This window comes from Protopterus annectens, chromosome 8.part0 (assembly GCF_019279795.1).
Source record: "Protopterus annectens isolate FY-2018-M chromosome 8.part0, PAN1.0, whole genome shotgun sequence".
In the NCBI taxonomy this organism is placed as follows: Eukaryota; Metazoa; Chordata; order Ceratodontiformes; family Protopteridae; genus Protopterus; species Protopterus annectens.
The window spans coordinates 1,244,255,925-1,244,283,389 of record NC_056741.1 but is presented as its reverse complement, the minus strand read 5'-3'; the positions used below and the strand labels follow the sequence as shown (position 1 = coordinate 1,244,283,389).

General features: G+C 40.1%; 1 protein-coding gene across 1 annotated transcript in view; it reads right to left on the bottom strand.

Moving 5' to 3' along the window:
* Nucleotides 1-27,465, bottom strand: part of LOC122809332 (gastrula zinc finger protein XlCGF7.1-like) — a 204,234-nt gene that overhangs the window by 42,237 nt on the left and 134,532 nt on the right. The window contains exon 3 of the mRNA XM_044080736.1: nt 10,525-10,651. Coding sequence (XP_043936671.1) covers nt 10,525-10,651 — 127 coding nt within the window. The remainder of the gene's footprint in view (nt 1-10,524; nt 10,652-27,465) is intronic.

Here is a 27,465-nt window from a genome sequence, read left to right as displayed (position 1 = left end):
TATGCCTTTTGGAAATTTACTGAGAAGCAGGTGATTATCTGTTAGGTCAGGAAAATAATGAACGGAACAATACTGTTTTCTATAATGTTACTGAACTTGAACAATCAGCTCTGTTCGTGTTATGAGAACATGCACAGCTGCAGAAAAGATAGATACAGTTGAACAGAGACTGCTTGAAGAAATGAACTATAATCTGTACTTGCTTTGTGCTCGAATTAGCCATAGTACCTTGAATGGTAACATTGCATAGTGAGAAGTTGTATCTGACCGGTGGTCATCAAGGCCGCGTTGTTTTTCTTAGGAAGTTTTTTTGTAAACTTGATATGCCAGCAGAAAATCATGGACAAACAGCTGCTATGAAATAATATTGAAAGAACTTGTGATTTATTACATCAGCTTAGTAGGCAATGTCTTGTAAGAAATGTATAAGAATGGCTTCACTTCCTGAGTCTAGTTAGACAAACTCTGTATTAGCACGTTTTTGTCTCCTTGCTGCAAGATTAAGGTGCCTTAACCTGAACCTACCATGTGTTGATCTTTTTGAAGTTGTTTTTCCTTTGACAGTATGCAAAAAAAAAAAAAATACAGATACAGATTCTCTTACAGAGTGACAACAGAGCTATGTATAATATGCACTATAACATCTGGCATTCTATATAAACTCTCACTTCGCCTCAGGTCAGATGGGCCAGGTGGCATGAAACCGTATGGGGAAGAGACCACATTGGTTCTTCTGCTCTGAAAGACCTCCGACTGAATTGTCGTTCAAAAGAGGCCAGCCACTGTTCTGATCTGTGACTGGAGGATGAGTTAATGGTTTTCCCTCGAACCAGGCGATCAATCACGGAGGCTCAGGTAAGGTGAGATTTACCTTTTTTTTTCTGTTTTAGATCAGGGACTTGATTTGTATCATCTGTCAGGAGATTTGTCTTGTATAAGTCAGGGACAGGAAGATTGCAGTCTTGTCATAGATCAGGGAAACAGAATAGGTAAGGCAGTTATTCTAGATAAACTGTGAAAAAGAGAAATTGTGGTACCACGTGAAAAGAAGAAGGGTTACGTAACATTTTAACAGTCAGAACAATATGGGAAATAAGTGCACAAAAAGTTCCCAAGATCCACCGTTAACTGAAGATGCAAAATATATGCAATTACAGCGTGCCGACAATGTTAGGTACTATACAAAATGGGTTAATAAATATGAATTTGATGGCAAATTAGAAAAATCCTCACTTATTAAACTTGTCAAACAGCTTAAAACCAATGCAAAAGGTCAGGTGAAAAAGCAATGTCAATTAGGCATTCCTCAGGCACACAGGTGGATTGAGGAAGCAAACCGTAGGGAACAAAAAAGTAATAATTCAAAAGCTATGTTTCTAGATAAAGAAGACAATAATTTAGTAATAGCATCAGCCCCTCCGCCCCCTCCGCTTCCCTTACCAGAATATGAAGCGAGTGGACAAGCTGGTCCACCTCCGCTATACCCAGCGGTCTCTGCGAAGCCAAGACCGTTTGTGAGAGATCCCATCAAGACTAGGTCTCGAACACGTATCTTAAGAGGGGATACTGAGTTATATCAAATTAACAAAAATTCACGAGCTATGAGTGAAGAAGAGATATGTCTGCTCATAGAAGTACCAAATCCTCAGGCAGGACAGGAAGGGCAGGACCTGACTCTCCTAGTATATAGACCGTGGACACCGGAAGACATCCGGAAAGCCAAAGAGGGAATTCCCCATCAAAAGTTAATTTTAGAAAATTCTTAGAAGACTTACAGGGTATGAGGTTAAGTTATCATTTAAATGGAGAAGAAGTAGAAAAAGTAGTTAGACAAATCGTAGGTCCAGATTGGCACATGATCAGTGGCAACTGGAATCCCCGTGACGCAGAACACAGGCCACTCCCACATAGCAATGCAGAACTGGATAACAGAGTGAAAGGTCTAACAGACCGAATCTCTGAGAAATGGAAGCCTAGGGCAGACTGGACTTGCATTAATCAATGCATCCAATAAGAAGATGAAACTGTTGACAGATATTATGCTAGATTATTAGAGTGTTTTAATAACCATTGTGGAATGCAGGTACCTGAAGACCAAACACATGATTCCCCGTATGAGCAGCAACTAAAGAATGCAGTTTTAAAAGGCAGTATTTTGCCTATAAGCAGCTTTATTACAAAGCACATGGTAGACCATCATACAAGTGGATTACAGTCACTACTTGAATATGCTAGACATGCCGAAAGGCATTTTAACAGTAAAAAGAAAAAGAAAGTCCAAGTATTTTCCGTAGAAGATGGAGCAGAAGTTTATGTAGTACAGTCCGGGAAAAAGGGCAAGAAAAATGCCCAGGGAAACAAACAATCTGATAAATGATCAGAGGAGTCTGAAGAGAGAAAGAAAAGGGGGAAATGTTTTAAGTGCGGAAAAAAGGGACATTTAGCAAGGGATTGCAAGCAAAACAAGAAGGTAGCCATGGAAGATAAGGAGGGTGAGGACTGACTATATGATAGTCAAGAATCACTAGAAGGGAGTAACCGAGAAAAGACAAATGCAAATGTGATAGAGGGAGTAGAGAATGTGATAGAAGAAACAGAGGAAGTGCTAGAAATCGCAGATAGTGAAGAAAGTGAAATTTTAGACTTAGCATTATTGAGCCTAGAGCTCTATTTAGCAGACACAAAACTGGAAGTTACACTTCTGGTAGAGGGGAGGGAAGTAAAATTCCTGTGCGACTCAGGGGCATCACGGACCCTGATACATCCTTCCAAACTACCAGAAAATTCAGAATAATTTGATTACATATTAGTGAAAGCAGCAAATGGACAGCTGTATCGGGAGCCACTCTCCCATAACAAAGCAATAACTGACCCTGTTTCAGGGATGACCCAGAAAAGCAAAATTGTTGTTTCTGCAAAATGCCCGGTAAACCTTTTGGGCAGAGATCTTATGCAGATATTTGGCATAGCAGTAGTTCCAACCATGCAGGGTATGGAAGCACAGCGACAAATGGATACTTTTGTGGTGCGACCGGAGGGAGAAACATTTTATTGGTACAGCCAGGACTTGGTCACGACTGGTCCAGGGGCAGTAACTGAAGAACTGATGAATGTAGCCATCAGTAAGTCCTCCTCCCTTGACACTGATAAACAGCATTTGTTGCACTGTACTTTGTATTATTGTAGCACACCAGGACCTGATAAGGAATATGAGCAAGAACTGTTTAAAAACCATGCAAACAGATTAGTATTACGTAATCTGTAGTGGGACACAGAAGGGAACAGTGTAGTTAGCTGTTCATTGCCCCAGGAATTCTTTGCACTCTATAAATCTAATCGATTACCACGTTAGTTTGACTACGGACAAGAATGTGAAATGGGCAGACCTAGGAGAAAAAGTCACAAAGTGGGAAAAACAGACGAAGTTAGAATTGTCAGAACAGGGAGTACAGAAGCAGAAGTTAAATTCGATATCACAGACACACCCAGCTGTACACTTGCAGTCTAGCGAGAACAGCTGATTAGCACTCTTACTAGAAAAGGAAGAAAATGCCTTACGGAGCATAACAGAAACTCTCTGGTCAACAGGGAAATCAGATGTAGGACTAATTCGTACAGCAGGACCAGTTATTATCACGTCAAAATCATCATTTAGACCACAAAAGAGACAGTATCCCTTAAGGAAAGATGCAGAAGTAGGAATCAAACCTATAATAGCAGCTTTACTTACGGAAGTAGTACTGGCAGAATCTCCCAATTCACCATGTAACACACCCTTATTTCCCGTCAGGAAAGCAAACGGAGAATGGCGTATGCTCCAAGATTTGCAAGCTGTAAATGACGCAGTAATACCTAGAGCACCTACGGTGCCAGATCCACACACCCTATTGAATGATTTGAAGCCTCAACAGAAGTATTTTTCTGTGGTAGATATTAGCAATGCATTCTTTTTGATACCGATACACCTTGACAGCCAACATAGGTTTGCATTCACATTTCAGGGGAAAAGGTATACATACACGCGACTACCACAGGGATATTGTGAAAGTCCAACAATATTCTCACAAGAGATGACAAGCAACTTGGCAGGATTTAGCCCACCAAGAGGCAGTCAGACTTTACTTTATATAGACGACATCCTGCTGGCAGCCCCCACCCAGCAAGAATGCAGAGAAGATACCATAGCATTACTACAATTTCTAGCCACTCAAGGACATAAAGTAAACAAAAACAAGTTGCAGCTTTGGAGAAAGCAGGTTGAATACCTTGGATATGTAATATCCAAAGAAGGCAGAACATTAGATGAAGATAGGAAAATAGCAATTTTACAAGCACCCAAACCGACTACCAAGAAGGAAATGATGTCCTTCCTGGGTACGACTAATTTCTGTCGGAGTTGGATTCCAAACTATGCCTTGGAGTCTGCTCCACTCACTAACTTGATATACAAGAAGCCTATGGCAGCACAAGATTTATTACAATGGACACCAGAAGCAGAATCAGCTTTCTGCAAACTAAAACAATTGATAGCATCCTCATTAGTTTTAGGATTACCAAACTATCATAAACGTTTTTTCCAAACTGTAGATTGTAAGCAAGGTTATATGACATCAGTGTTAACGCAGCAACATGGGGACAAGCAACGCTCCACAGCTTACTATTCCTCACAGCTGAACCCAGTGGCGCAATCCCTGCCCCACTGTGTACAAGCAGTAGTCGCAGCTGCAATGGCAGTACAGGCTTCGGCCTCAGTAGTGTTATTCCACCCTCTCACAATGAGAGTGCCTCATGCAGTCGCGATTATTTTACTGCAAGAAAAAGTAGCATATCTTTCTCCTACTAGACATCTTTCCTGTATGACTATACCCTTGAGCCAACCTCATATGACAATTGAATGATGTACAACTTTGAATCCGTCTACCTTGCTCCCGACCCCTGCAGATGGCACACCACACAGCTGCCTGCAGGAGATCGAGCAAAAGACACTGCCTAGAAAAGATCTAACGGATGTTCCCTTACATGATGCCGGGGTGACATATTACGTGGACGGCTCATGCAGAAGGGGTCCTACAGGGCAGAACCTAGTGGGGTATGCAGTAGTTTCTGATACTGAGATTTTAGAAACAAAGTCTTTACCACACAACTTATCTGCACAAGCAGCAGAATTGATTGCCTTGACAAGGGCATGTACCTTGGCAAAGGGTAAATGTGTGAACATTTTTACTGACAGCCAGTATGCTTTTTCTACTGTACATGTTTTTGCGCAACAGTGGAAGAAAAGAGGAATGATAACATCTACTGGTAAACCGATTAATCATGCACAGTTTATTTTAGATTTGTTAGAATCTATTCAGTTACCGCAGAAAGTAGCTATTTGTAAATGTGTAGCTCATACCAAGCAACAGGATAGGATTTCAAAAGGTAATGCGAGAGCTGATACAGCTGCAAAGCAGGCAGCTTCACCTTCAGAAATATTTCTTTTGAGTGAGGAATTACAACCTTTTGAGATTTTAGATTTAGAAATGTTGAAAACAATGCAGACACTACGAAAGTAGAAAAACAGAAATGGATAAAACGAGGAGCAATTCTTGAGAAAGGGCTGTACATCTCCAAAGAAGGAAAACCGATATTGCCGTCTAATTTGTTTAGATATGCAGCTTTGTTGAGCCATGGGCAGTGCCATGTCTCAACAGGGGGGATGGTACAGTTAGTGAATCGAGTGTTCACAGCATATGGATTTACAAACTACACAAAAAATTTTTGTGTGGCATGCCATGTTTGTAACAAGCATCATGCACAAGGGGCGTTGAAGCCTAAGCAAGGTAGTTTCCCTGCACCACCGTACCCGTTCCATACTATCTGTATGGATTTCATAGAACTGAACAAATGCGAAAATAAGAAGTATTGTCTTGTCATTATAGATGTTTTCCAAATGGGTGGAAGCTTTTCTGACCAAAAATCCAGATGCCGCTACTGTTGCAAAAGTCCTTGTTAAAGAAATTATTCCTAGATTTGGCATACCGGAAAAGATCTACAGTGACAATGGCACACACTTTGTAAATCAAACTATACAACAGTTGAGCCGATATTTCGGAATTTCCTTAAAGAAACATTGTGCATACCATCCACAATCCGCAGGACTAGTAGAAAGGCATAATGGGGTTTTGAAAAATAAACTTAGGAAGTTAATTAGTGAGACACAAAAGAATTGGATGTACTGCCTGCCTCTGGTATTGTTGAGCATGAGAACTGTTCCGAATGCAAAGGGGTTAACTCCTTTTGAAAAATTATTTGGGAGAGCATACTATATACCTCAGTGGAAACCTCTCATGCCTGCAGACCAGGAGGCTGACAGTTCACTCGCAGAATATATGAGACGACTTTTAAGTAATAAACAACTTTTGCAGTTAAATTCTGTTTCAGATAAAGAACAAACCAGACCATCGGAAGCAGCAGTAGTCCCAGACACGTGGGTCTGGGTGAAAGTCATCAAGAGAAAAAATTGGACGTCACCAAAGTGGGAAGGGCCATACCAAGTGCTACTGTCAACACCCACTGCAGTCAAGATTGCAGAGCGAGCGTCCTGGATTCATCTGACACACTGTAAATTGGTTAAAAACTTTGAACTGGACAAAAAACTTGTTACTGTTACACAAGAACAAAATGACCAGATATGGAGCAAATAGAAATACAGAACAACCTCAAAAGTATTGCATGATCATTCTGTTAACTATACTGATAACATTAATCTTTTTGCTGTGGCCTTTCCTTTTTCCAGCCACACGAGCAGAAATGAATAAACGAGATGCGTTGCTCATAGACTGGCATCTCAACTTTAACACTTACCAAGCAATTAAATATGTGTATGCTGAAACTTTTAATGTTTCGAATTGCTGGATTTGCACAGCTATACCAACAGCATACGAGGGATTGTTAATGACTTCTGTCCCCCTAGGGGTCAATGAGACCTGGAAAAATTTGATTTTTGATACTACAACTATGAAATCACAAGACAAAATAGCATTGTACCTGCCTGTTACACAAAAGGGAATTGTATGTTTTTACAAAAATTATACTGTTCAGGTGGGTTGGAGCAATTGTAATGTGACTGTTCCCTACAAGTGTTACACCAAAGCTAATAATGCAGGTTATATTTGTGATACAAACTATGACTCATATTTTGAATCAATGCACAAAACGGTTGACAAAGTACAACATAATCCTGTTCTTTTTAAACAACTATCTATCATTGATAAGAAAATGTTTCATGCAGGGCAAGTATATATTAATACTAAAGTAGAGAATTGTCATTTGTGTGTGGGAAAAAAAGCATACAAATGGTTACCTGAGAATTGGTCCGGCAGTTGTTTTTTGGGTTACCTGGTTCCGGCCATATGACACACTGCAGTTTTGTCTCAGGGAAGAATATGAAATGTCAGAGAGGTCACCATGGAAATCCAATCAAGAGACCTGAGAATCCAATGGGACGAATTGAAGCAGGCTGGAGAAACCATAACTCTGTGAAAAACAAAGATAAACTGACACACATGGACTTCAGTGACACAATTATATCGTGGGCAAGTATAGCCCCTGCATATGGCGCAGTGAAATCGATTTGGGAGCTGAGAAAACTGTCCAAACTTCTCAAAGTAATGAGCAATGCAACTTTTTCTGCTCTCGAATTAGTAACTGATGAACTGAATGCTATGAGAACTGTGGTGCTTCAAAACCGCATGGCTCTCGACTTCACCCTAACGGCGAAAGGTGGTACGTGCGCTTTAATAAAAGAGGAGTGCTGTTCATATATTCCTGACAACCAGCATGAGATAAACGACCATCTTGAGCTGATTCAGCAAGTGTCGGCCATGACCAAACCAGGCCCAAACCCACTGACGGATTTTTTTCCAGAATTTGTTTGGGGGGTGGGGTAGCATCCTAATGAACATCCTGATTGCCATTTGTGTGGGATTACTCCTATTACGAGTGTGTATTTGTTGTGGTATTCCCTGCATGAAAAGATTAATTAAAGATTTTATAGACATGTCAGTTTCTGAGACTTTGTATCAAAGTACTGAAATTGAAGAACTGTTGAAAAATGAAACACTTTCATAAGTTTAAACTGAATGACTCTCTTAACTGCAAATTCTGAACAGAAGAGGTTAGGGGAAGAAGCAAACTGTTTATGCTTTTGAAAATAGAATAAAAAGTATTAGCAGGAGGGAAAGGTTAGAAAAATATGTATTAATGTATATGTTTTAGTGCTTATTATAAGCTAAAAGGGTTAACACATTTCATTCTATTTTATGTACAGCTTAGTTTTGTATGAAACTACAAGATGCTTTTCAAACTGCAATATGCTTTCTGAAACTGCAAGATGCTCTCTGACCTAGTATTTGCTAGCACAGCAAAATTCATGTTTATGCCTTTTGGAAATTTACTGAGAAGCAGGTGATTATCTGTTAGGTCAGGAAAATAATGAACAGAACAATACTGTTTTCTATAATGTTACTGAACTTGAACAATCAGCTCTGTTCGTGTTATGAGAACATGCACAGCTGCAGAAAAGATAGATACAGTTGAACAGAGACTGCTTGAAGAAATGAACTATAATCTGTACTTGCTTTGTGCTCGAATTAGCCATAGTACCTTGAATGGTAACATTGCATAGTGAGAAGTTGTATCTGACCGGTGGTCATCAAGGCCGCGTTGTTTTTCTTAGGAAGTTTTTTTGTAAACTTGATATGCCAGCAGAAAATCATGGACAAACAGCTGCTATGAAATAATATTGAAAGAACTTGTGATTTATTACGTCAGCTTAGTAGGCAATGTCTTGTAAGAAATGTATAAGAATGGCTTCACTTCCTGATTCTAGTTAGACAAACTCTGTATTAGCACGTTTTTGTCTCCTTGCTGCAAGATTAAAGTGCCTTAACCTGAACCTGCCGTGTGTTGATCTTTTTGAAGTTGTTTTGCCTTTGTCAGTATGCAAAAAAAAAAAAAAAAAAAATACAGATACAGATTCTCTTACAGAGTGACAACAGAGCTATGTATAATATGCACTATAACATCTGGCATTCTATATATATATATATATATATATATATATATATATATATATATACATACATACATATATATATATATATATATATATATATATATATATATATATATATCTTCATAATTCAATGCACGCACAATACAATACATTTTAAAACCCCTTAACAGAATGAAACTAGAAAATGCTGGAAAAAAATATAATTATCATATAGCCCCTCTCAAGACTAGGTCATGATGATAACTTTTCATGTTGGCAATGACCTTGCCTAACCTATTTCAGTTTTCCACAAGTCATTGCATCCTATAACAATGTTTAGCTGGGACAAAATCCTTAATACAGACTGGGTAAGCCATGGGCAAACTCCTTTCCTTGCAGAGTATTATTGTCATCTAGTTAAAGAAATACATTATACTCATTCATCAGGGCCTTCTGAATTCATTTTGCTCTGAATTTTTCATCCCACTAGCCTCTGAAGACCCACTGACCTCTGGATGCTCAAATCATTTGAGCAATTTTGTTATCCTCTTTTTCTAAAGCTATCACCTCATTTTTCCCCATTTCTTTAAAGGATATGATCAGGAAGATCATTTGATCAGTAATTTTACCTCATTGTAACTCAGACTGCAACTCCCCAGTCGTTCTAATGTGAGATAAACATAACTGTATGCATAATGTAGAAGTAGGCTTTTGATCAGTGAGAGACTGATGACCAGAAAGAATTCCAGGATGTAACATGGAGGTGCATCTGTGAACACTGATGGTGGAACTGAATGACTTTGGACAGCAGGATAAAAGAGAAGAGGATGCAAAGAATAAAGATTACTTGTGTAAAATCTTACCGTAATGATAGACGTCCTTCTTTTCTCTGTTGCAGTATTCTTAACATGAGGGAGTTGCCTGTCACGATGACTATACAGAAGACTTTTACTACCTAGGGGTGAGTGGTACGTTGCATGCAGGCTGCGATCGGACGTCAGCCATAAAAGTGATGTACACACACCATCTCAGAACTGACTGCCCCAGAAGGAATGCCACCCTAAGGAAGTAGGGTAAGAATCCTCCAACAAGAACCAAGGCCAGTGGGAAATGAAGGAGGGATACAAATACTGCACCAGCATCTCCGTCTTCGGGTCAAGTTAAAGGTATATCCATTTCACACAGTGTTAACAAGCATACATAAATAAATAAATATTTACTTAATGCAGGACTGAACAAAAAGGGAAATGAAAGGAAACAAAGAATAAAGGACTAAATATTATCAACAGAATAAATGAGTTTCTTAAAGTGCTAGACCTGGAATGCTTGCAGTTGTGAGATCTTAAAAGAATAAAATAATGCCATCAGTGCATCACAGACTTCCTGTGAGGAGGTTTTTGCTTTTTGCATCTGACATTTATGTTGTTTTGTTTGTCTAGTTTCACTGTCTTTATTTTATTGTTTAGCTTTCATTTGTAAGATCTTACCAAGTGAAGTCAGTGTTTCACAGTTGTCTCTCATTACACATACATACAGCTCCTTTTCAGTTTCATTTAGTATATTCCACTCTTCTGGTGTAAACCAAACTGCGACGTCTGCAAAAGTAACAGGAGTCTGAAAGAACAAATAAACAATTTCCTTGAAGTTTCTCCTAAATATCGAAGCAAAAAAAACTGAACTAAGTATTCAATATTATAAATTACAAAAATAATAGAAACACACACACACACACACACACACACACATATATATATATATATATATATATATATATATACATATATATTCAGTTATTTGTCTTTTTGAAAAATGGTAACAAAACATTTGGTACAACCTAGCCAATGAGCGACATACTCAAAGAAATACAGCTATATAACACAATAGCCAAAATGGAAATATTAATACTAATAAAAAATAGGAAAGATGAAAACATAAGCACAAGATATCAAATGTATAACAAAATATATATTATGTGCAAATGAAGAAATATATGTACACTAATATAAATATATGTGTAAAAACACAAAAGCAGATGCTAGTAGAACAAACAATATATGGAATTGTAGCTGGTCTCAACACTTTCTAGATGGAATTTTCTTTAACAAAAATAAATGTGTATATTAATTAATTAAATAAAAAATCCATTTAGTCATGTTTAAACATACATTGCTAAAAATCATCCTAGCTAAGATACACAAGGAATACAATTGTTTTATGACTTCCAGCATCTGCCAAAGATCTGCGGTCTATGTATTTTCACAGGTAGATGCTAAACACTTCCAGCTCCCAGCAGTGGGGTTTTCACCTGGGATAGAGTCAGACGACAAGTAATGATGTCATTCTGCAAGCTAACTCAGCAGTAATATTTGAGATATTAATTTGAAGAGTCTCTTAATGAGGCAGAACATTCTGTATTCTGTCTTAGACCTGACAAGAACCATTTACTACCCATCTGCATTGCTCTAATTAAGTTAACTAGGGTATAGTAATTCACTTAGATACAACTCGGGAATATAGTAAAGATTAGTTTAGATATTTTTCTTTATTTATTTAACACTGTCCTGCAATGTTGTTTTAAATATTTCCTGCGGTTTTGAACTCTGATGTTACTGTGAATATATACTGAATATTTTTTTGTTCTTTTATTATTTATTATTAAATATATTTAAACATTTAATTGTGGCATACTTTTGTAGAGATATTTAAAAGTTGAGAGTACTTGCATATTTATTTGGTGACACTGTGTGGGCCACTCATAACAGCCTTGCTCTTGGTCAAACTACCATTTGTATTAATATTAATATTACACAGTAAGATTGGACACCCTTTGTTAACGGCCTTAAAGTAGCTCATAAGGACAAGACTGGTGGCAGTGGTAACTATCTTACAGTCTGGGCAGAAGGGGGCATAGCTAGTAAACCTGTGCCAGCCTTTCCTAGGTGTGTGCATGTGTGTGTGTGCGCGCGCGTCTCAACACTTTCTAGATGGAATTTTCTTTAACAGAAATAAATGTGTATATTAATTAATTAAATAAAAAATCCATTTAGTCATATTTAAAAATACATTGCTAACAATCCTCCTAGCTAATATACACAATATGAAAAAAGAGACCATAAAACACACCATTGCTACACCCAAATTGCTTTTAAAGCCTAAACCCTGTTGAGTTAAATTTTGCCATTGGTGTATTATTTTTGTGATTTTAAGTGTTGGATTGTTTTTTTTTGTTGTTGTTTCCCTGTGATTAACAACAGTAAACAACAGTACAAGTACTACAATCCTGGACTTCAGGTGGGCTATGTTTTAAATCAATTAGAACATTAATATCAGACTCTTAAATTAACTACCAATTTTGGAATCGGACCAACAGTATCTACAGCAAAATTGCTCACCCAATTGCCTGACGACTGAAGTTATCCTCCAAGTCACATCTATTCACTTTTTTAATTTAGTTTTTCTTTATACCTTGACTACTGTGTCACCCACTGAATTGTGGCCCATTTTTGCAGTGAATCCTTGGGAAAAACCCTCCATGCAGAAAAATATAGAATATATTTAATAAAACTGCATGTATAGGGTAATATATATGTTAGAGTGACAGTATATAGTAGGATTAATGACGCTGAGATAAAGCAGTGCAAATGTTATAAGCAAAAGGAACACTCCTCTGGAGATACACACATTATCGCACAGATATTCAGGCAATATTTTGTCATTCTATAAAGCATATAAAAGTAATATGTCTAGGCCCCCAGTAAAATCACATTTATTGTTATCATGCCGGTTAACATAATTTTAATGTACAATTGCATTTCACTTGCTCAATGAGTGAGGGAGATTTATTTATTAATTTTTGTAACGTTACAGATTTTTTTTGTCTTCTTTATGAGATTTTCAAACAGCCTCCAAATTCTAGCTGGGAGCACCTTTCTATAAATCCATGAGATGGTGTTTAGAGGCTGAGGTACAAGAAATGATAAGTATGGTTTGTTTGGTATGACTGGAGTTTGAGCTTAAATACCGGCAAGTGTAGTGACATGAGAATGTGATACAAATGGGGTCACTGTAGAGAGCTGCATATGAATCTGATTAATTATTTATCTGTTTCAATTAGGCCAAGAGCCAAGGTGTTAAGTTTGAGTAAATAATACAGTTGGGAGGGTGGCCTAAGGATTGGGAGGGTGGCCTAATGGTTAAGGTGTTTGCCTTACAAACACAAGGTACAGGGTTTGAGTCTCACAAGGGATAATTGGCAAGGCTTAAAATGGCTTGCAAGGGCAATTAGCCTAGTACTAATCTATGAACCTATGAACCTATAAAGAAAAGTCTACAGAATAATGCCGAAGTCAAAAGCTTGGATCTGGAGGTAAACATGATGAAATATCTAGCTTTCTACTGGGTCCTTACTAAGTGATTCATTTTTGACAGTTGTATAATGAGAGGCATAACATGGAAGGGATGAAAGAGGCAGTTGCCCAGGGCATAAGCAGGTGACAATGGTGCGGTACTACACAAGATATGTTTCACCCATGACCATGCCTCTCAATTGTCCAGAATTTCAAAGAATGTCTAGATTTTTGCCTCACATTCTTGAGTTGTTCCTCAAAAAATTGTGGTTTTCTATATTTTTGTGGCAAATCAGTGAGAACTGAATTCACTAAATAATGAATGGCCCTTGAGTTTCAGACTTCATATCCTTCAAAAAATGCATCCTAACAAAACATCTTTGTTCTAGCAACTTTCTAAGTTTTTGAGAATTGTGATGAAGAGAGATATTGCCAGCACTTCTAGCTAGAGCTTTGAAAACAATTATATGGCATATGTGAATATCAACATGATTTATATAACATGCTTGTCCTACAACTGTATTAGAACTGGATGTCATGTGTATATCAAAGTACTAGTACAGACGTGTGTGTTGAAAAGGGTATTTGCAAAAGGCTTGTGTTTAAAATGGATCCACAATGTGCCCTACTGGAAAAGAATAGAAATGTGCATGCACTACTGTAACTGTTTAAATGTATATGTTTTAACCGCAGAAACTGGAATACAGGAGAATAACTTCAGAAAAACATCTGAAATGAAATTACTTTATAGGCTAGGTCGGAGAAATAATGTTTGTACTAGGGAGCTTTCTGTATCATTTTTGGGTGAAATAATTGCTAGTCTTGAAATGTGGAGGAATGCAATTATTTTATGAATTCCAGCATCTGCCAAAGATCTGTGATCTATGTATTTTCACAGGTAGATGCTAATCACTGCAAGCTCCTAGCAGTGGGGTTTTCACCTGGGAGAGAGTCAGATGACAAGTAATTATGTCATTCTGCAAGCTAACCCAGCAGTAATATTTGAGATATTAATTGGAAGAGTCTCTTAATGAGGCAGAGCATTCTGTATTCTGTCTTGGGCCTGACAAGAACCATTTACTACACATCTGCATTGCTCTAATTAAGTTAACTAGGGTATAGTAATTCACTTAGATACAACTCGGGAATATAGTAAAGCTTAGTTTAGATATTTTTTTTACTTATTTAACACTGTCCTGCAATACTGTTTTAAATATTTCCTGCGGTTTTGAACTCTGATGTCACTGTGAATATATACTGAGTATTTTCTTGTTATTTTATTATTTATTATTAAATATATTTAAACCTTTCATTGTGGATGATATTTGTAGAGATATTTAAAAGGTGAGTGTGCTTGCATATTTATTTGGTGACACTGTGTGGGCCACTCCTAATAGCTTTGCTCTTGGTCAAACTACCATTTGTATTAATATTATTATTACACAGTAAGATTGGACACCTTTTGTTAACAGCCTTAAAGTAGCTGATAAGGACCTGACTAGTGGCAGTGGTAACTACCTTATAGTTTGGGCAGAAGGGGGAATAGCTAGTAAACCTGTGCCAGCCTCTCCTAGGTGTGTGTGTGTGTGTGTGTGTGTGTGTGTGTGTGTGTGTGTGTCAAACCTCAAAGAGTGTGTGTGTCAGCTGCTTGTCCAGGGACAGAAAGCATTTGTTGGACAAAGAAGGTGCTGGTAGGTCTTGGCATAGTCACTCACCTGAGATCGCAACCCTATAGGTGTGCCAGTGGGGAGTCTTATTCAGGATCTGGAGAAAGAGAAGAAATCAGCCCCTGACTGATTGTGATCTCTGTGTGCTCTTAAGGGAAATTGCACTTGATACAAAGAGCTACATCTGGAAAATCTGTGTGTGACCTGTCATCCTCCCAATGTACGCCTCCACTAGTGCCAGTGGTAAGGATTGAGGCTCCTTGATTACTGGTCCAGTGGTGGGTCATCACAAGAACAATATTTAAAAATTGTCCCTATTTTTGGGAGCTTTGTCCCCTCATTATTTTTGGCTTTGCCCAGATTTTTTATGTCGGGGTTGAGAGGTATGGCATGACTGAAATACAGTATCAGCAATCAGAAATGAAATTGCGTTTAAGGCTGAAGAACTGAATTGCTTTGTGCTGGTAATTAACTGTAGCAAGCCATTTGTTACACATTTGTAAAAAGCTGTTTGTTAGACATTTGTAGCAAGCTGTTTGCTACAGTTTTAAGTTTGGTCTTCACTTCAACCCTGTAGAGGACTTTTTTTTTTTACCTCAACTCTTGACAGGACATTTTTTTTTGCTCTTTATGTATAGAGAGGGAGGCCGACTGGGGAACTGCCCAGGGTGCCAGACAGTCTAGCTACTGCTCTATGTATAATGGCAGAATGAGACTTCAGGCATAGTTAGTAAATGCTCTGACCAAGTTTTACCCTCTCTATTAGGACAGCTTTTAGCTTCTCATGCACAATAACCACAAAAAGGAAATTTTATTCATGCATTTAAGGCTGCATGTAAACAATATTCAGTATGTTTTAAACTAAAGTAAGTGACAGCTTTTCTCATCATGATATTGGGTCTATGATGACAGTATTAAATAACCTGTACCTGATCCCATTTTCCATAAGCAACTATCGCTAATTTTCCAAGTAACTACATGACTGGTTGCGGTTTTCACACACAAAGGACAACGTTGCAGGGATTAAAGGCAAATAACTGCAAAATCATTCAGTGAGATGAGTGTTACCATTAAAATGCATACTCACAGTAATAAAAAGTTATTAAATTTGTTATAGTACCACCTTAAAGGCATGGTCAAGGAGGCATGCTGGATTGAATTTCTTTTTCATTAGGGCCTTACAGAGAAGTATAACATACCTGCATATTTAACTCAAAGAAACACAGAAACCTGTGAATTAACTCCATATGTGAGTTATGTTACACAGGCAAAAGTCTTGTGATGATCATGACAGTCACAGGGAACAGCATCACTCATTCCCAGCTGACTTAACTCACCTTAGGACACAACCTTAGCATTTGAGAGAGTTTAATCTTTACAGGCATGAAGACCTAATGTCTGCACAAACCTTTCTGTTAACCTACTTTGCTATGGATATTGTGGAAACTGTTTGAAATATTTAATACAATTTTAATTTGTGAACATTTTAAAATCTTTAAATGCAAACAGTAATCTGTTATGACTTAATATCTGTTCAGATGATGTATTTCTTGCAAATACTGTCTACAATATTTTAAAAGTTTTTCAGGGGTGGTAAATTGTTTAGAGGTGACCTCTGGCTATCCATAGTATGTCCAGCAGCAAAGAAAAATGCATAGGTCATGAACTATATATTTGAATTCTATTGCAGTAGACTGCCAGGACACTGATAGCTATTCACAGGATCTATGGGAGCCTATGCTGGCAAATTCTGGACTACCTGATGTCTGGAACATAGTCTTTAAAAATCTTTAACTTGCTAGTCTATAGCTGGCTACCACAGACTACAAACATTGATAGAGCTCCCAAGTGCTTTTTGTGGCGCATGCCTTCTGTTGTGTGCAGCCTGGAAGAAACTATCAGTTTGAACCTAGACTGTACAGTTTCCTGACACACAGATTATTGGCTTTTTAAGTACCTGAGTCAGCCAGTCACCTTCTTTGGGCCTTTCTTTTAAAATTTTCTTGTGTACCTTGTACAACACTGGATCATGTCTGGTTTCTCTTTGGATAAGGGTGCTTATCACTGGTAATGGTTCCATAACTCCAGCATAATAAACATAATCTGGACCACTGATATATGGTGCCTTATCACAATGTACATGTAACAAAATAAATAGTATGAACAGGCTGCTTTACCTATTTTTATTCAATGTCACAGGAATACGTTCTTAGAGGAGCTCTGCTCAGTGTTGTTACTAATGAGACTCCCTTCCTTGGCTTAAACGTAAACACCAAAATTTGAGGATATGTTAGTGATGTGAATCTTGTTTTCATACAAATACTCTTGAAACAATTGAGCTCTCCAAAACAGGCTAATTTCATGTCAATTAGTCTATAACTATGCTCTGATATTGTCAAAGGCCTAGAAGCAAATGCAGTGTGTTCCAATACAGTATCTGGGAATTTGTGGGACAGAATAGTGCCATTTCTAAAAAGTAAGTGTCAAATGCCAGTGTAATATGCATGTAAGGATCAAAGTGGGTAAATAAGTCATGTAATATAATAATCTTCTTGGATACCATTTAGACCCATTCACAGTTGTGCATTTATTCATTTCTTTGTTTATCTACTTTGCAACAATGAATTCAGTGAATATTGTCATGACAATGTTGTTGCATTACATACACTATATAGACAGAGGGACCTTTTTTTCTGTTCGAAAGTATGACGGAGTCAAGGTAAATAACATTTATTACTTTAGGTAGAATTCTTTGCATTTGTTGGTCGTTATTTGATACACTTTAGTGAGTTTCACAAAAGAGCACCATTCACAGAACTTAACAATGTGATTGCTATAGTAAACATCAAAAGTTAAAACTTAGGGTGGTACTTAAATTTGTTACACTTAAGCAAGTAGACACGTGTGCTGAATGCATAGACATACAGACAAGATATGATTCAGAGATATAAGCTGCATTAGCTATAAGCTGCATTTATGCATAACAGTTACAACTGATTTGGACAGTCTTAATGAAGTGAGGGAATAATGGGATTTAAATGAGCAATGTGTGTAAATGATGCCACTTATTTATGTAAATGAGGCTGTTTTCCTGCCCTTTTGTAATTCATGGCAACTTTCTTTGAACACAACTGTGCTGTGTGCACTTCTGTTATAAAAACTGAATCCATGCCTTTTCCAGTCTCTTTGTGCAGTCAGTGAAGATACTCAATTTTTCTGCAAGCCCTACTGTTTCCCACTCTGAGCAGTGTCTCCGCTGTTCCAAACCCAAGTGCACTCAAAGGTGTAACTTGATACATGAGAATAACATACAGGCAGAGAATTATCCTCTTGAACTTTGCTGAAACGGAGTTACTGGATAAGTTTAGAGAGCAGAACAATATAAGAAGGGCTTTGGCGACCTTTTATGGCACACAGATTTGAACTAGAGGAATACCTGACCTTCCTTTTCTTGTAGATATCAAAGTATGTATAGCACTCATTATACTAGCCACATGGACCTTACAGAGACAGAGTGGCAACACACGAGGTACCTCAAAGGCTTCTGCCCTGAGGATACTGCAGCAATTCCTCAATATACTCTTGACACATGCATGAGCACATCCCTTTCCCAGTGTCACTATAGAATCAAGTCAATACCATGCATGTGTTTTTTCAGAATGGCATGCTTCGTGTGGCACTTGGTACAACAGATTGCATCCATGTGACTGTAAGAGCCCCATTTAGACCAGAAGGTGAGAGGTGCCATAACAGGAAGGGTTACTAATCTACCAACTCCAAAGTAGTGTATGAAGAATAGGCTGCAACACCATCGCATTAACCCAACATCTTGCAGTACCCATAATACTATGTAATGACTCTGGCAATGGCTGAGCTTCTGTTGTAAGCAGTAATACTACTTGTTTTCTACAGTATTTTATTAAGCTGAATCTAATACTACCATTTTGCTATTAAACTGCCTCAACATATTTCTGTTTAAAATGCATTGTACATGTTGCTGGCTTGCTAATTTGACAGCAGCAGGATCACGAATGCAAATGAGTCCTAGCGGATCAGCTCACTACCTGCAAAACACAGAAATAGGTAAAATACCTGCGACATCCAAAACACTGCAGACAATGAAACATGCACTAAGTTTTGCATGAAGCCATGATGTATGATTAGCCAGAGTTAACCACTTTAACTATGCTACACATTCAGAAAGGAATTTTCTGCATACAAGGTGCCACACTGTACTGTGAAAAAAAGAAGTTAGGGCTTACCATAATGTTCCATCTGAGTTGTTGATTTTCTTCCAGTCATCACAGATGGGTTCGGTCTTATACCAAGCTTGTGTGCACCAAAAACTCTCGAGCTAAGCTGCTACCCACAATCCCCATTCACTCAGTTACCTCAGATCGAGTTTGCATGCAACATATAGAAGAAACAGAAAGTCAGAGGCCATCTCTGAGCAGAAACCCTGAAACACCACAAAGACCCAGAAGGTCTGTCAGGGGCCTTTGGGAGGGTGTGATGACTGGAAGAAGATCAACAACTCAGATGGAATGTTAGGTTAAGATATAACTTCTTTATCTGAAGTTGTTAATCTTCTTCCTATTCATCACTGATGGGGCAGAATCCCAAGCTACTTGGAGAACCTGGGCAGCCCTTATGGAAGAACATTCCTGAGAATCATTGAGCCAAAGGCCACTCTTCCCATAGAGATCAGATCCAATTTGTAATGCTTGATGAAGGTATGGGGTTTAGCCCAAATGGCTGCTTCACAAATGTCATCCATGGAGGCCCTGGAGTGGAAGGCAACAGATGCTGTGATAGCCCTAGTTGAGTGAGCTTTGATTTGAGCAGGCTTAGATTCATTCTTAAGCGAATATGAGAAGGTAATGCAATCCCTTAGCCATTTTGACAGAGTAACTTTAGATACTGCACACTCCATTCTAGGACCAGAAAAGGAAATGAAAAGTTGGTTCGACTTGCAAAAGGACTTAGTTCTGTCCAGGTAGAAACGTAGCCGTCTATGAACATCCAATGAATGCAGGCAGTATTCCCCTTGTTGGAATAATTTGGAAAGAATACAGGGACCTCAATGGACTGAAACGTAGCTGTCTATGAACATGAAATCCAAACAAAGGAAAAAACGAAAGACAAACCGATAAAACAAACGTAAAGCGAATAAAACACAATAAGAGCAAAAAAAAAATAAAACTTGCAAAATCCAAAAAAAACGTTTAATGAGCGCTTTCGGTGTGGACTGTGCCTCACCTTCATAAGACAAAAGGCATCCAATTAACGATCTATTTATATTAATTCCAAACAATTAAGTTAATTAATACAGCCTCATAAAAAGTTAAAGGCAACTCACAGACATTAAAAAAGCAAGTAAACAAGAAATATCCTCTATAACACATCAATAACAATAACAAATTAACTAAAGAGAAATGTATAATAAAACCAGCAACCAGAGGGTATTAATATATCTACCAGTACATGTAGGCAGTCAACCAAGATACAAACTAAGTTAAAGTTAAATGTTTTAAACTAGAATGATTCACCAAGTTAGTAATTTATAACACGCTAAAAGACCAAAAAAGGCACAAAAAGGCCGAAATCCAAATATGGATTACCCAAACTCAACAAATAAAATTGAAAACCTTTATTCGATGTTAAATAGCCACTTTAGGACTTGTAGGTTAAACTACTTAATATAAATTTTATTTGTTGAGTTAGGGTAATCCATATTTGGATTTCAGCCTTTTTGTGCCTTTTTTGGTCTTTTAGCATGTTATAAATTACTAACTTGGTGAATCATTCTAGTTTAAAACATTTAACTTTAACTTAGTTTGTATCTTGGTTGACTGCCTACATGTACTGGGTAGATATATTAATACCCTCTGCTTGATGGTTTTATTATACTTTTCTCTTTAGTTAATTTGTTATTGTTATTGATGTGTTATAGAGGATATTTCTTGTTTACTTGCTTTTTTAATGTTGTCTGTGAGTTGCCTTTAACTTTTTATGAGGCTGTATTAATTAACTTAATTGTTTGGAATTAATATAAATAGATTGTTAATTGGATGCCTTTTGTCTGATGAAGGTGAGGCACAGTCCACACCGAAAGCGCTCATTAAACGTTTTTTGGATTTTACAAGTTTTATTTTTTTTCTCTTATTGTGTTTTACTCACTTTACATTTATTTTATCGGTTTGTCTATGAACATCCAATGAATGCAGGTAGTATTCTCCCTTGTTGGAATAATTTGGAAAGAATACAGGGACCTCAATGGACTGGTTAACAGAAAAGTCGGAAACCACTTTGGGGAGAAAGGCTGGATTAGTACAAAGTGATACTCTGTCCTTATGGAAGATCAGAAAGGGACTCTTAATGCATAAGGCTTGCAACTTAGATATTCATCTGGCTGAAGTGACTGGCACCAAAAACAATGATTTCCATGACAGGAATTTTAGATCACATGTTGCAGCAGGTTCAAAAGGGGGTAGAGAGAGACACGGAGAACCCGGGAGAGATTCCATGCCTCCACTGGTTGCCTGATAGGAGGTCTGCTATGGAAAATTCCCTTGAGGAAGGTCTTGCAAAGTCGGGTGGAAATAAGCAGGACTCCATCTGAACCATTATGGATGTTGGAAACAGCTGCTAAATGGACTCGAATAGTGGAAGCTAATGCACCATTGTCAAACAATTCAGAAAGGTAATGAAGAATAGTAGCCACAGGAGTTGAAAACGGATTTAGCATCCAATCATGTGACCAGATAGAGAATCTTTTCCATTTGTCCCTATAAAGTGTTCTGGTGGATGGTTTGTGGGAGGCCAGGATAATATCACAGACCGATGAGGAGAGGATTTTCTGCCTGGCAACTAATGGAAGTGGAGAAGCCAAGCAGTCAGCTTGAGAGTGGAAAGATTAAGTGGAGTCAGCCCTTATGGGTGAGATATGAGGTCCTGACAAGTGTCCAGGATCCAAGGAGGTTGTAACAGGTGAGGTTGGAGGAAGGGAAACCACATTTGACGAGGCCAGAATGGGGCAATGGTGATCACTTTGCTTCTCAACTGGATAGCTTTTCTTAGAAAAAGAGGGATCAGAGGAATCGGAGGATAAGCATAAAGGAGACCCGCGGGCCAATTGTGAGTCAAAGCATCTCTTGGTGACTCCCCGTGAGGGGGAAAGAGGGCAAAGTAGCTCCTGCATTTTGTGTTTGAGGGGGAGGTGAAAAGGTCGCAGCATGGCTGGCCCCAACGGCTGAAGATTTCTGCCGTCACACTCGGATTGAGAGATCACTCGTGAGGATGGAGGATGCATCTGCTCAGTCTGTCCGCAATCACATTGGAGCTCCCCAGGATATGCTTTGCAATCAGAAAGCAGTTGGGAGCTATCGCCCAATGCCAGATTCTCATGGCTTCGCAACAAAGGGGGTAGGATTTGGTCCCTCTCTGTTTATGTACCAGACAACAGACATGTTGTCTGACTGGAAAGCAATTGTTCCTGATGGAAGGAGCGGATGGAATGCTTGCAACGCCAATAGCACCACTCTTAACTCCAGGATATTGACATGCAAGTTGACCTCTATGCTGGACCACGTGCCTTGGACTGACTTTCCCTGGAAGTGGCCCCCCCACCCTATCAGGGAAGCGTCTGTGGTCACCGAGGCACTGGGTTGGAGAGTCTGGAAGGGGTGACACCAAAGTTTTTCATCTGTACTCATCCACCAGAGGAGATCCTGTTTGCAGGAGTTGGTGATGAGAATCTCTGAGGTCAGGGGATGAAGACTGGATATCCACTGGGACAGAAGGAGCCATTGTTGCAGTCTCATATGTAATCTGGCTAGGTGAACAATTGGGATGGCCCCCACCATAGACCCCAGAGCCTGAAGAACTTCCCTTGCAGACACCTTTCCTCGACAGAGTATCACTTGAACTTGTGCCCTTAATCTCTGAAGCCTGTGAGAGAGAAGAGAGACCAGACTTGTTTTGAGTGTTGAGTACTGCCCCTATAAATTCCAGTTGTTGTGAGGGTTGAAGGTTGGATTTTTCCAAGTGAATGGTGATGCTCAGCGACTCTGCTAGTACTAGAGTGTAGCAGAGGGCCCTGAGCAGGAGGTGCTTGGTGGGGGTGGAGAGGAGCCAATAGTCTAAATACGAATACACCTGGAATCCCTGAAGTCTCAAATGAGCTGTGACCACTGCTAGGCATTTCATGAACACTCTAGGGGCCGTCGAGAGACCGAATGGCAGGGCTCTGAACTGGTAATGATTGGCTCCTAGCCGGAAGCGAAGGAGACCCCTGTTGCGTTTGTCCAATTTGATGTGGTAATACGCATCCCAGAGGTCTATTGAGCACATCCACACACCCTCCCGAAGAAAAGGGAGGATGGATTGAATTGTGACCATGCAGAACTTGGTTTGAACCACTGATTTGTTTAGCTGGCTGAGATCCACATTGGGCCTCCAGTTCCCGGTCTTTTTAGGCACTAAAAAGAATCCTGAATAAAAACCGGATTCGCACTGGTCTGGGGGGACCTGTTGAATGACTCGTTTTTGACAAAGCTTTCTTATTTCGGAAACTGCCTCCTCCCTTTGACTGGGTGGAATATCGGGAAGGGATTTTGGAGGTCTTGGCTAAGAGATTAGGGGAATGTGATAGCCTTTGGAAATTATTCTCTGCACCTACTGATCATTTGTAATAGAGAGCCAGGCAGCTAGGTGCAAAGAGAAACAAGCCCCAACAGCTTCCAGAGGAAAGCAATCGGGCAGCACTTCAGGAGCGTTGATACGGTCTTCCCAAGAAAGAATCTCAGGAGTCCTGATTTCAGGGACCCCCTCTGCCTTGAAAGGGGTGTCTTCCATTATTGGAACCCCCCCTGCCTCTGGGGCAGTGCTCACCACATGCCTCATGGAAAGGACCTTGAGACTTCTTAAGCCCAAGAGAGTACAAAATAAATACACATATAAAAAATCAACATACATAGCAAGAAAACAATTAGTACATAGGTTAGTAATAGTTAAAAACAGCAAAATTCTTAAAACCAGACCAATGGGGTTAAAACTTCTTGTGCCACATCTTTCCACTCCTCTAGTTCCTGGAGAAGGAGTGCTGAGGTTTGGAAAAATGTAGACCCACGGCAGACAAGGTCTTCCCATCTTGTTCACACCTGGCTAATGCGTCCTTGACCTTAGAACTGAACAGAGCTGATGGTTTAATAGGGGCATTTAAAAAGGAAGACTTGAAGGAGCCCGTGAGGTCACAAATGTGCATCCAGGCGTGGCGTCTCATAACTACACCTGCACCCGCAGCTCTAGCCGCCCCTTCAGTTGCGTGGGACAGCAACCACATGGACGAGTTGGAAACTGACTCTAGGGTGGTAAGTTGGGAAGCAACTTTATCACGTCCCTGAGCCGAAATGTGACCCGCGAGGGTTCCAGAGAACTCGGTGATGAGATCTCTCTGGAGCCTCGTAAAATGTGCTAAAAAGTTCAGAGACCTGACAGTAAAGGTCGTTGAATCAAAAACTCACTTCCCTAACCTGTCCACCACCTGGGACTCTCTCTGTTGGGTGGGTGTACAGTAGGACTTTCCTCTGCAAGGTTCTTTTTCGTGGCAGTCGCCACCACCATAGCGTCTACTGGCAAACCTCTAGACCAATGGGGTTGATCCTCTGGATGGGAGAGGATCTTATCTGATCTCCTGGGGATGGCCTCAGTGGTGTCGGGATTCTTCCATGCCCGCTGCACGATGAACTTGACTAACTCATCAGCGGGGGGGGGGGGGGTCACCCAAGAAGTAGAGGGCAGTGAGCAGAAGGCCTGCAGGAATACGGATTCCTCTGAGGAAGGGTTGGAGGGCTTCCAGCCACCCCTCTGCTTCAAGATTTCCAGGATGTTTCCAGACATTGTCAGGGGGTGACTGTGGGGACCCTTCCCCATTATTGTAGTCCATATCTTCCATGAGGGACTCCTTTAGGGATAGAGCTACATGCTCCAGGGACTTGAACCTCAGCACAGAAATAAATAGGATATGCTGGAGGGACAGATTCATATCCCAGAGGCTCCCCTCACTCTCGAACAAAATCCCAATCCATGTTAGGCAGAGCCCCTCACTGACCCTCTTCAAGAGAAATCTTGACGAGTGGATGGGAGATCGTACGTTTACCCGTGGGATCTCTTCTGTGTCCCTGGTTGACAGAGGTACAGTAAACTAACCTTAAAAGGTCTACCTTCTGTGACCTACTATACAGAGGCACAGCTAACTAATCTAAAAGGGTGGCGAAAGCCAAACACACACTGGCTAGGCTTATAAATGCCCTAGGGCAGATAGCCTAGTATCAGCCTATAAACCTATGCATTTCTTCTTACATGCCCGTTTCCAAGGGGGTTCTTCGGTGGCAGCATATGAAGAAGACTCAGAAAGGGAAATACCCTGTACAGGGGTTTCCTGGGTCTTGCGCTCTCGGAGTCCTGGGTGGGGTGGCCTTTGATAGCTGCAGCTCAGAGGGAATGGGTGGTAGTTCCGATGTAGGAGGATTGCTTGAAGCAAGCACCCTCTCCATCACCCGGAAAGCAGTCCTGCCTGAAGAGGAATGGGAGCCCGGAACCGAAGAAAACAATTTCAGAACCGGAGTCACACCTCGCTCCACGCGGTCCGGTCCTGGGGATGGAGCCTCAAGCAAAACTGGGGAGGGAGTCACCCTCGAACCCGAAGATGGAACCGGTGACACAACCGGAACCATGGCCGGAACCGAGGGTTCCACCCCCCCAAGCATGAGATTGAGGAAGGGTGGGTTACGAAGGAACTGACACCCAAAGGGGCCTCAGACACAGTCGTTGTCGGCACCGAGGCAAGGGGTCCTCTCATAGATTTCAGGTCCAAGAGAGGAGAATATGTGGGGGTCACCGGGGCAATGGACCCAAAACCCATAGTGGGGTGGGCATCTAGGAAAATTTGTAATTCCCCTGGTGGTCAGCAGCTGATCAAAGAGGTGCACCACATCCAATTCAGATAGGCTCCTAGTGGACCTTACCGGTGCCCCTGAGGGGGAATCTGGCCGGTCCAAAAAGGGGCTGAAAGTTTGTCCGGCAAATGGATCCGCAGATGGGGAGAACTGGGTCTGTGGTGTACTGAAAAATGGCACAGAGGATTCCAATTTAGAAAATGGCAGCAAAGGAACAATCAGAGCCAAGAATGGGAGATGTTGTTGGAACCGCCGGAGCAGAGATGGGGGATGTCAGTGCTGAGGTAGAGGCAGTAAAACTGGCCAGAACTGAAGTTGCAGTGGGAGCAATCATGGCAACTTCTGTGTGAACCACTGGAACCAAACTCGGAGCCGAAGTGGTCGGAACCGAGGAGGCGATTTGATGCTCGGTAGATGTCTTCTGGGCCTTGTGCTTATGAGTCTTGCCCCCGGCCGGTGAAGAGGGGTCAGAACGAGGATGTTTCTTGTACACAGAAGGAGGGGATGAGGCCTCTGATGCAGAAATAGCCTTTGAAAAAGGCGAAGGAAGCAGGGCCCTTAAGGATTAACTTGTTACATCTTTCATTCAGCATCAGCTGACTGAAGCTGGCACAAATGTCACAGGGAGGTTTCACCATTAAGTGCGGAACCCCCAAACAATACACACATTCTTCATGAAGATCACTATTCGGGAGTTTACCACTGCAAGAAAAGCAGTGTTTAAACACCGTAGTACCTTTCTTTTCAGACATAATAGAAACACACACGCTAAACTAGAAAAAAAGTTAGAGAGAGAGAAAGAGAGAGGGGGGGATACCAGCAATGGCATTGGGAATACCACAAGGATAAAAAGGGGAAATACCAACAATGGTATGATAAGAGAGATACCTGTGGGTAGAGCTGAGTGAAAAATTAGAGAAAAATAATTATATGACAGGAAAAAAACTCACAAATACTTATAAAATTGAAAAAATATAACACTTAGCTGGAGAGCTCGGTGAAACACTGCTGTATGGCTGTGCGGCAAACGACATCTGAGGTAACTGAGTGAAGGGCATTGTGGGTAGCAGCTTAGCCCGAGAGTTTTTGGTGCACGCAAGCTTGGTATAAGGCCGACTTGATTCCGAGAGCGTGGAACCAAACCAGTCAGTGATGAATAGGAACAAGATTAACAACTTCAGATTGTCATTTTACCAATAGAGCTAAGGAATCAAATGCTGCTGAAGATACAGGAGACAAAGGCCTCGTGTACTACTTACCCAACATGGCAGTACAAACAGAACTGAACAGATGGTGCAAGAGAGTACTTTTTGCATCATGCACAGAAATCAAATTCAGAAAGGGGCAGTGATACCTCAGGGATAACAAAACTGCCATAGCTGAAAATAGGAACATACATTTTCCAATGTAAGTGTAACTTTCTTCTCAGTGTAGACTACTGCTTGAAACATTTAGAA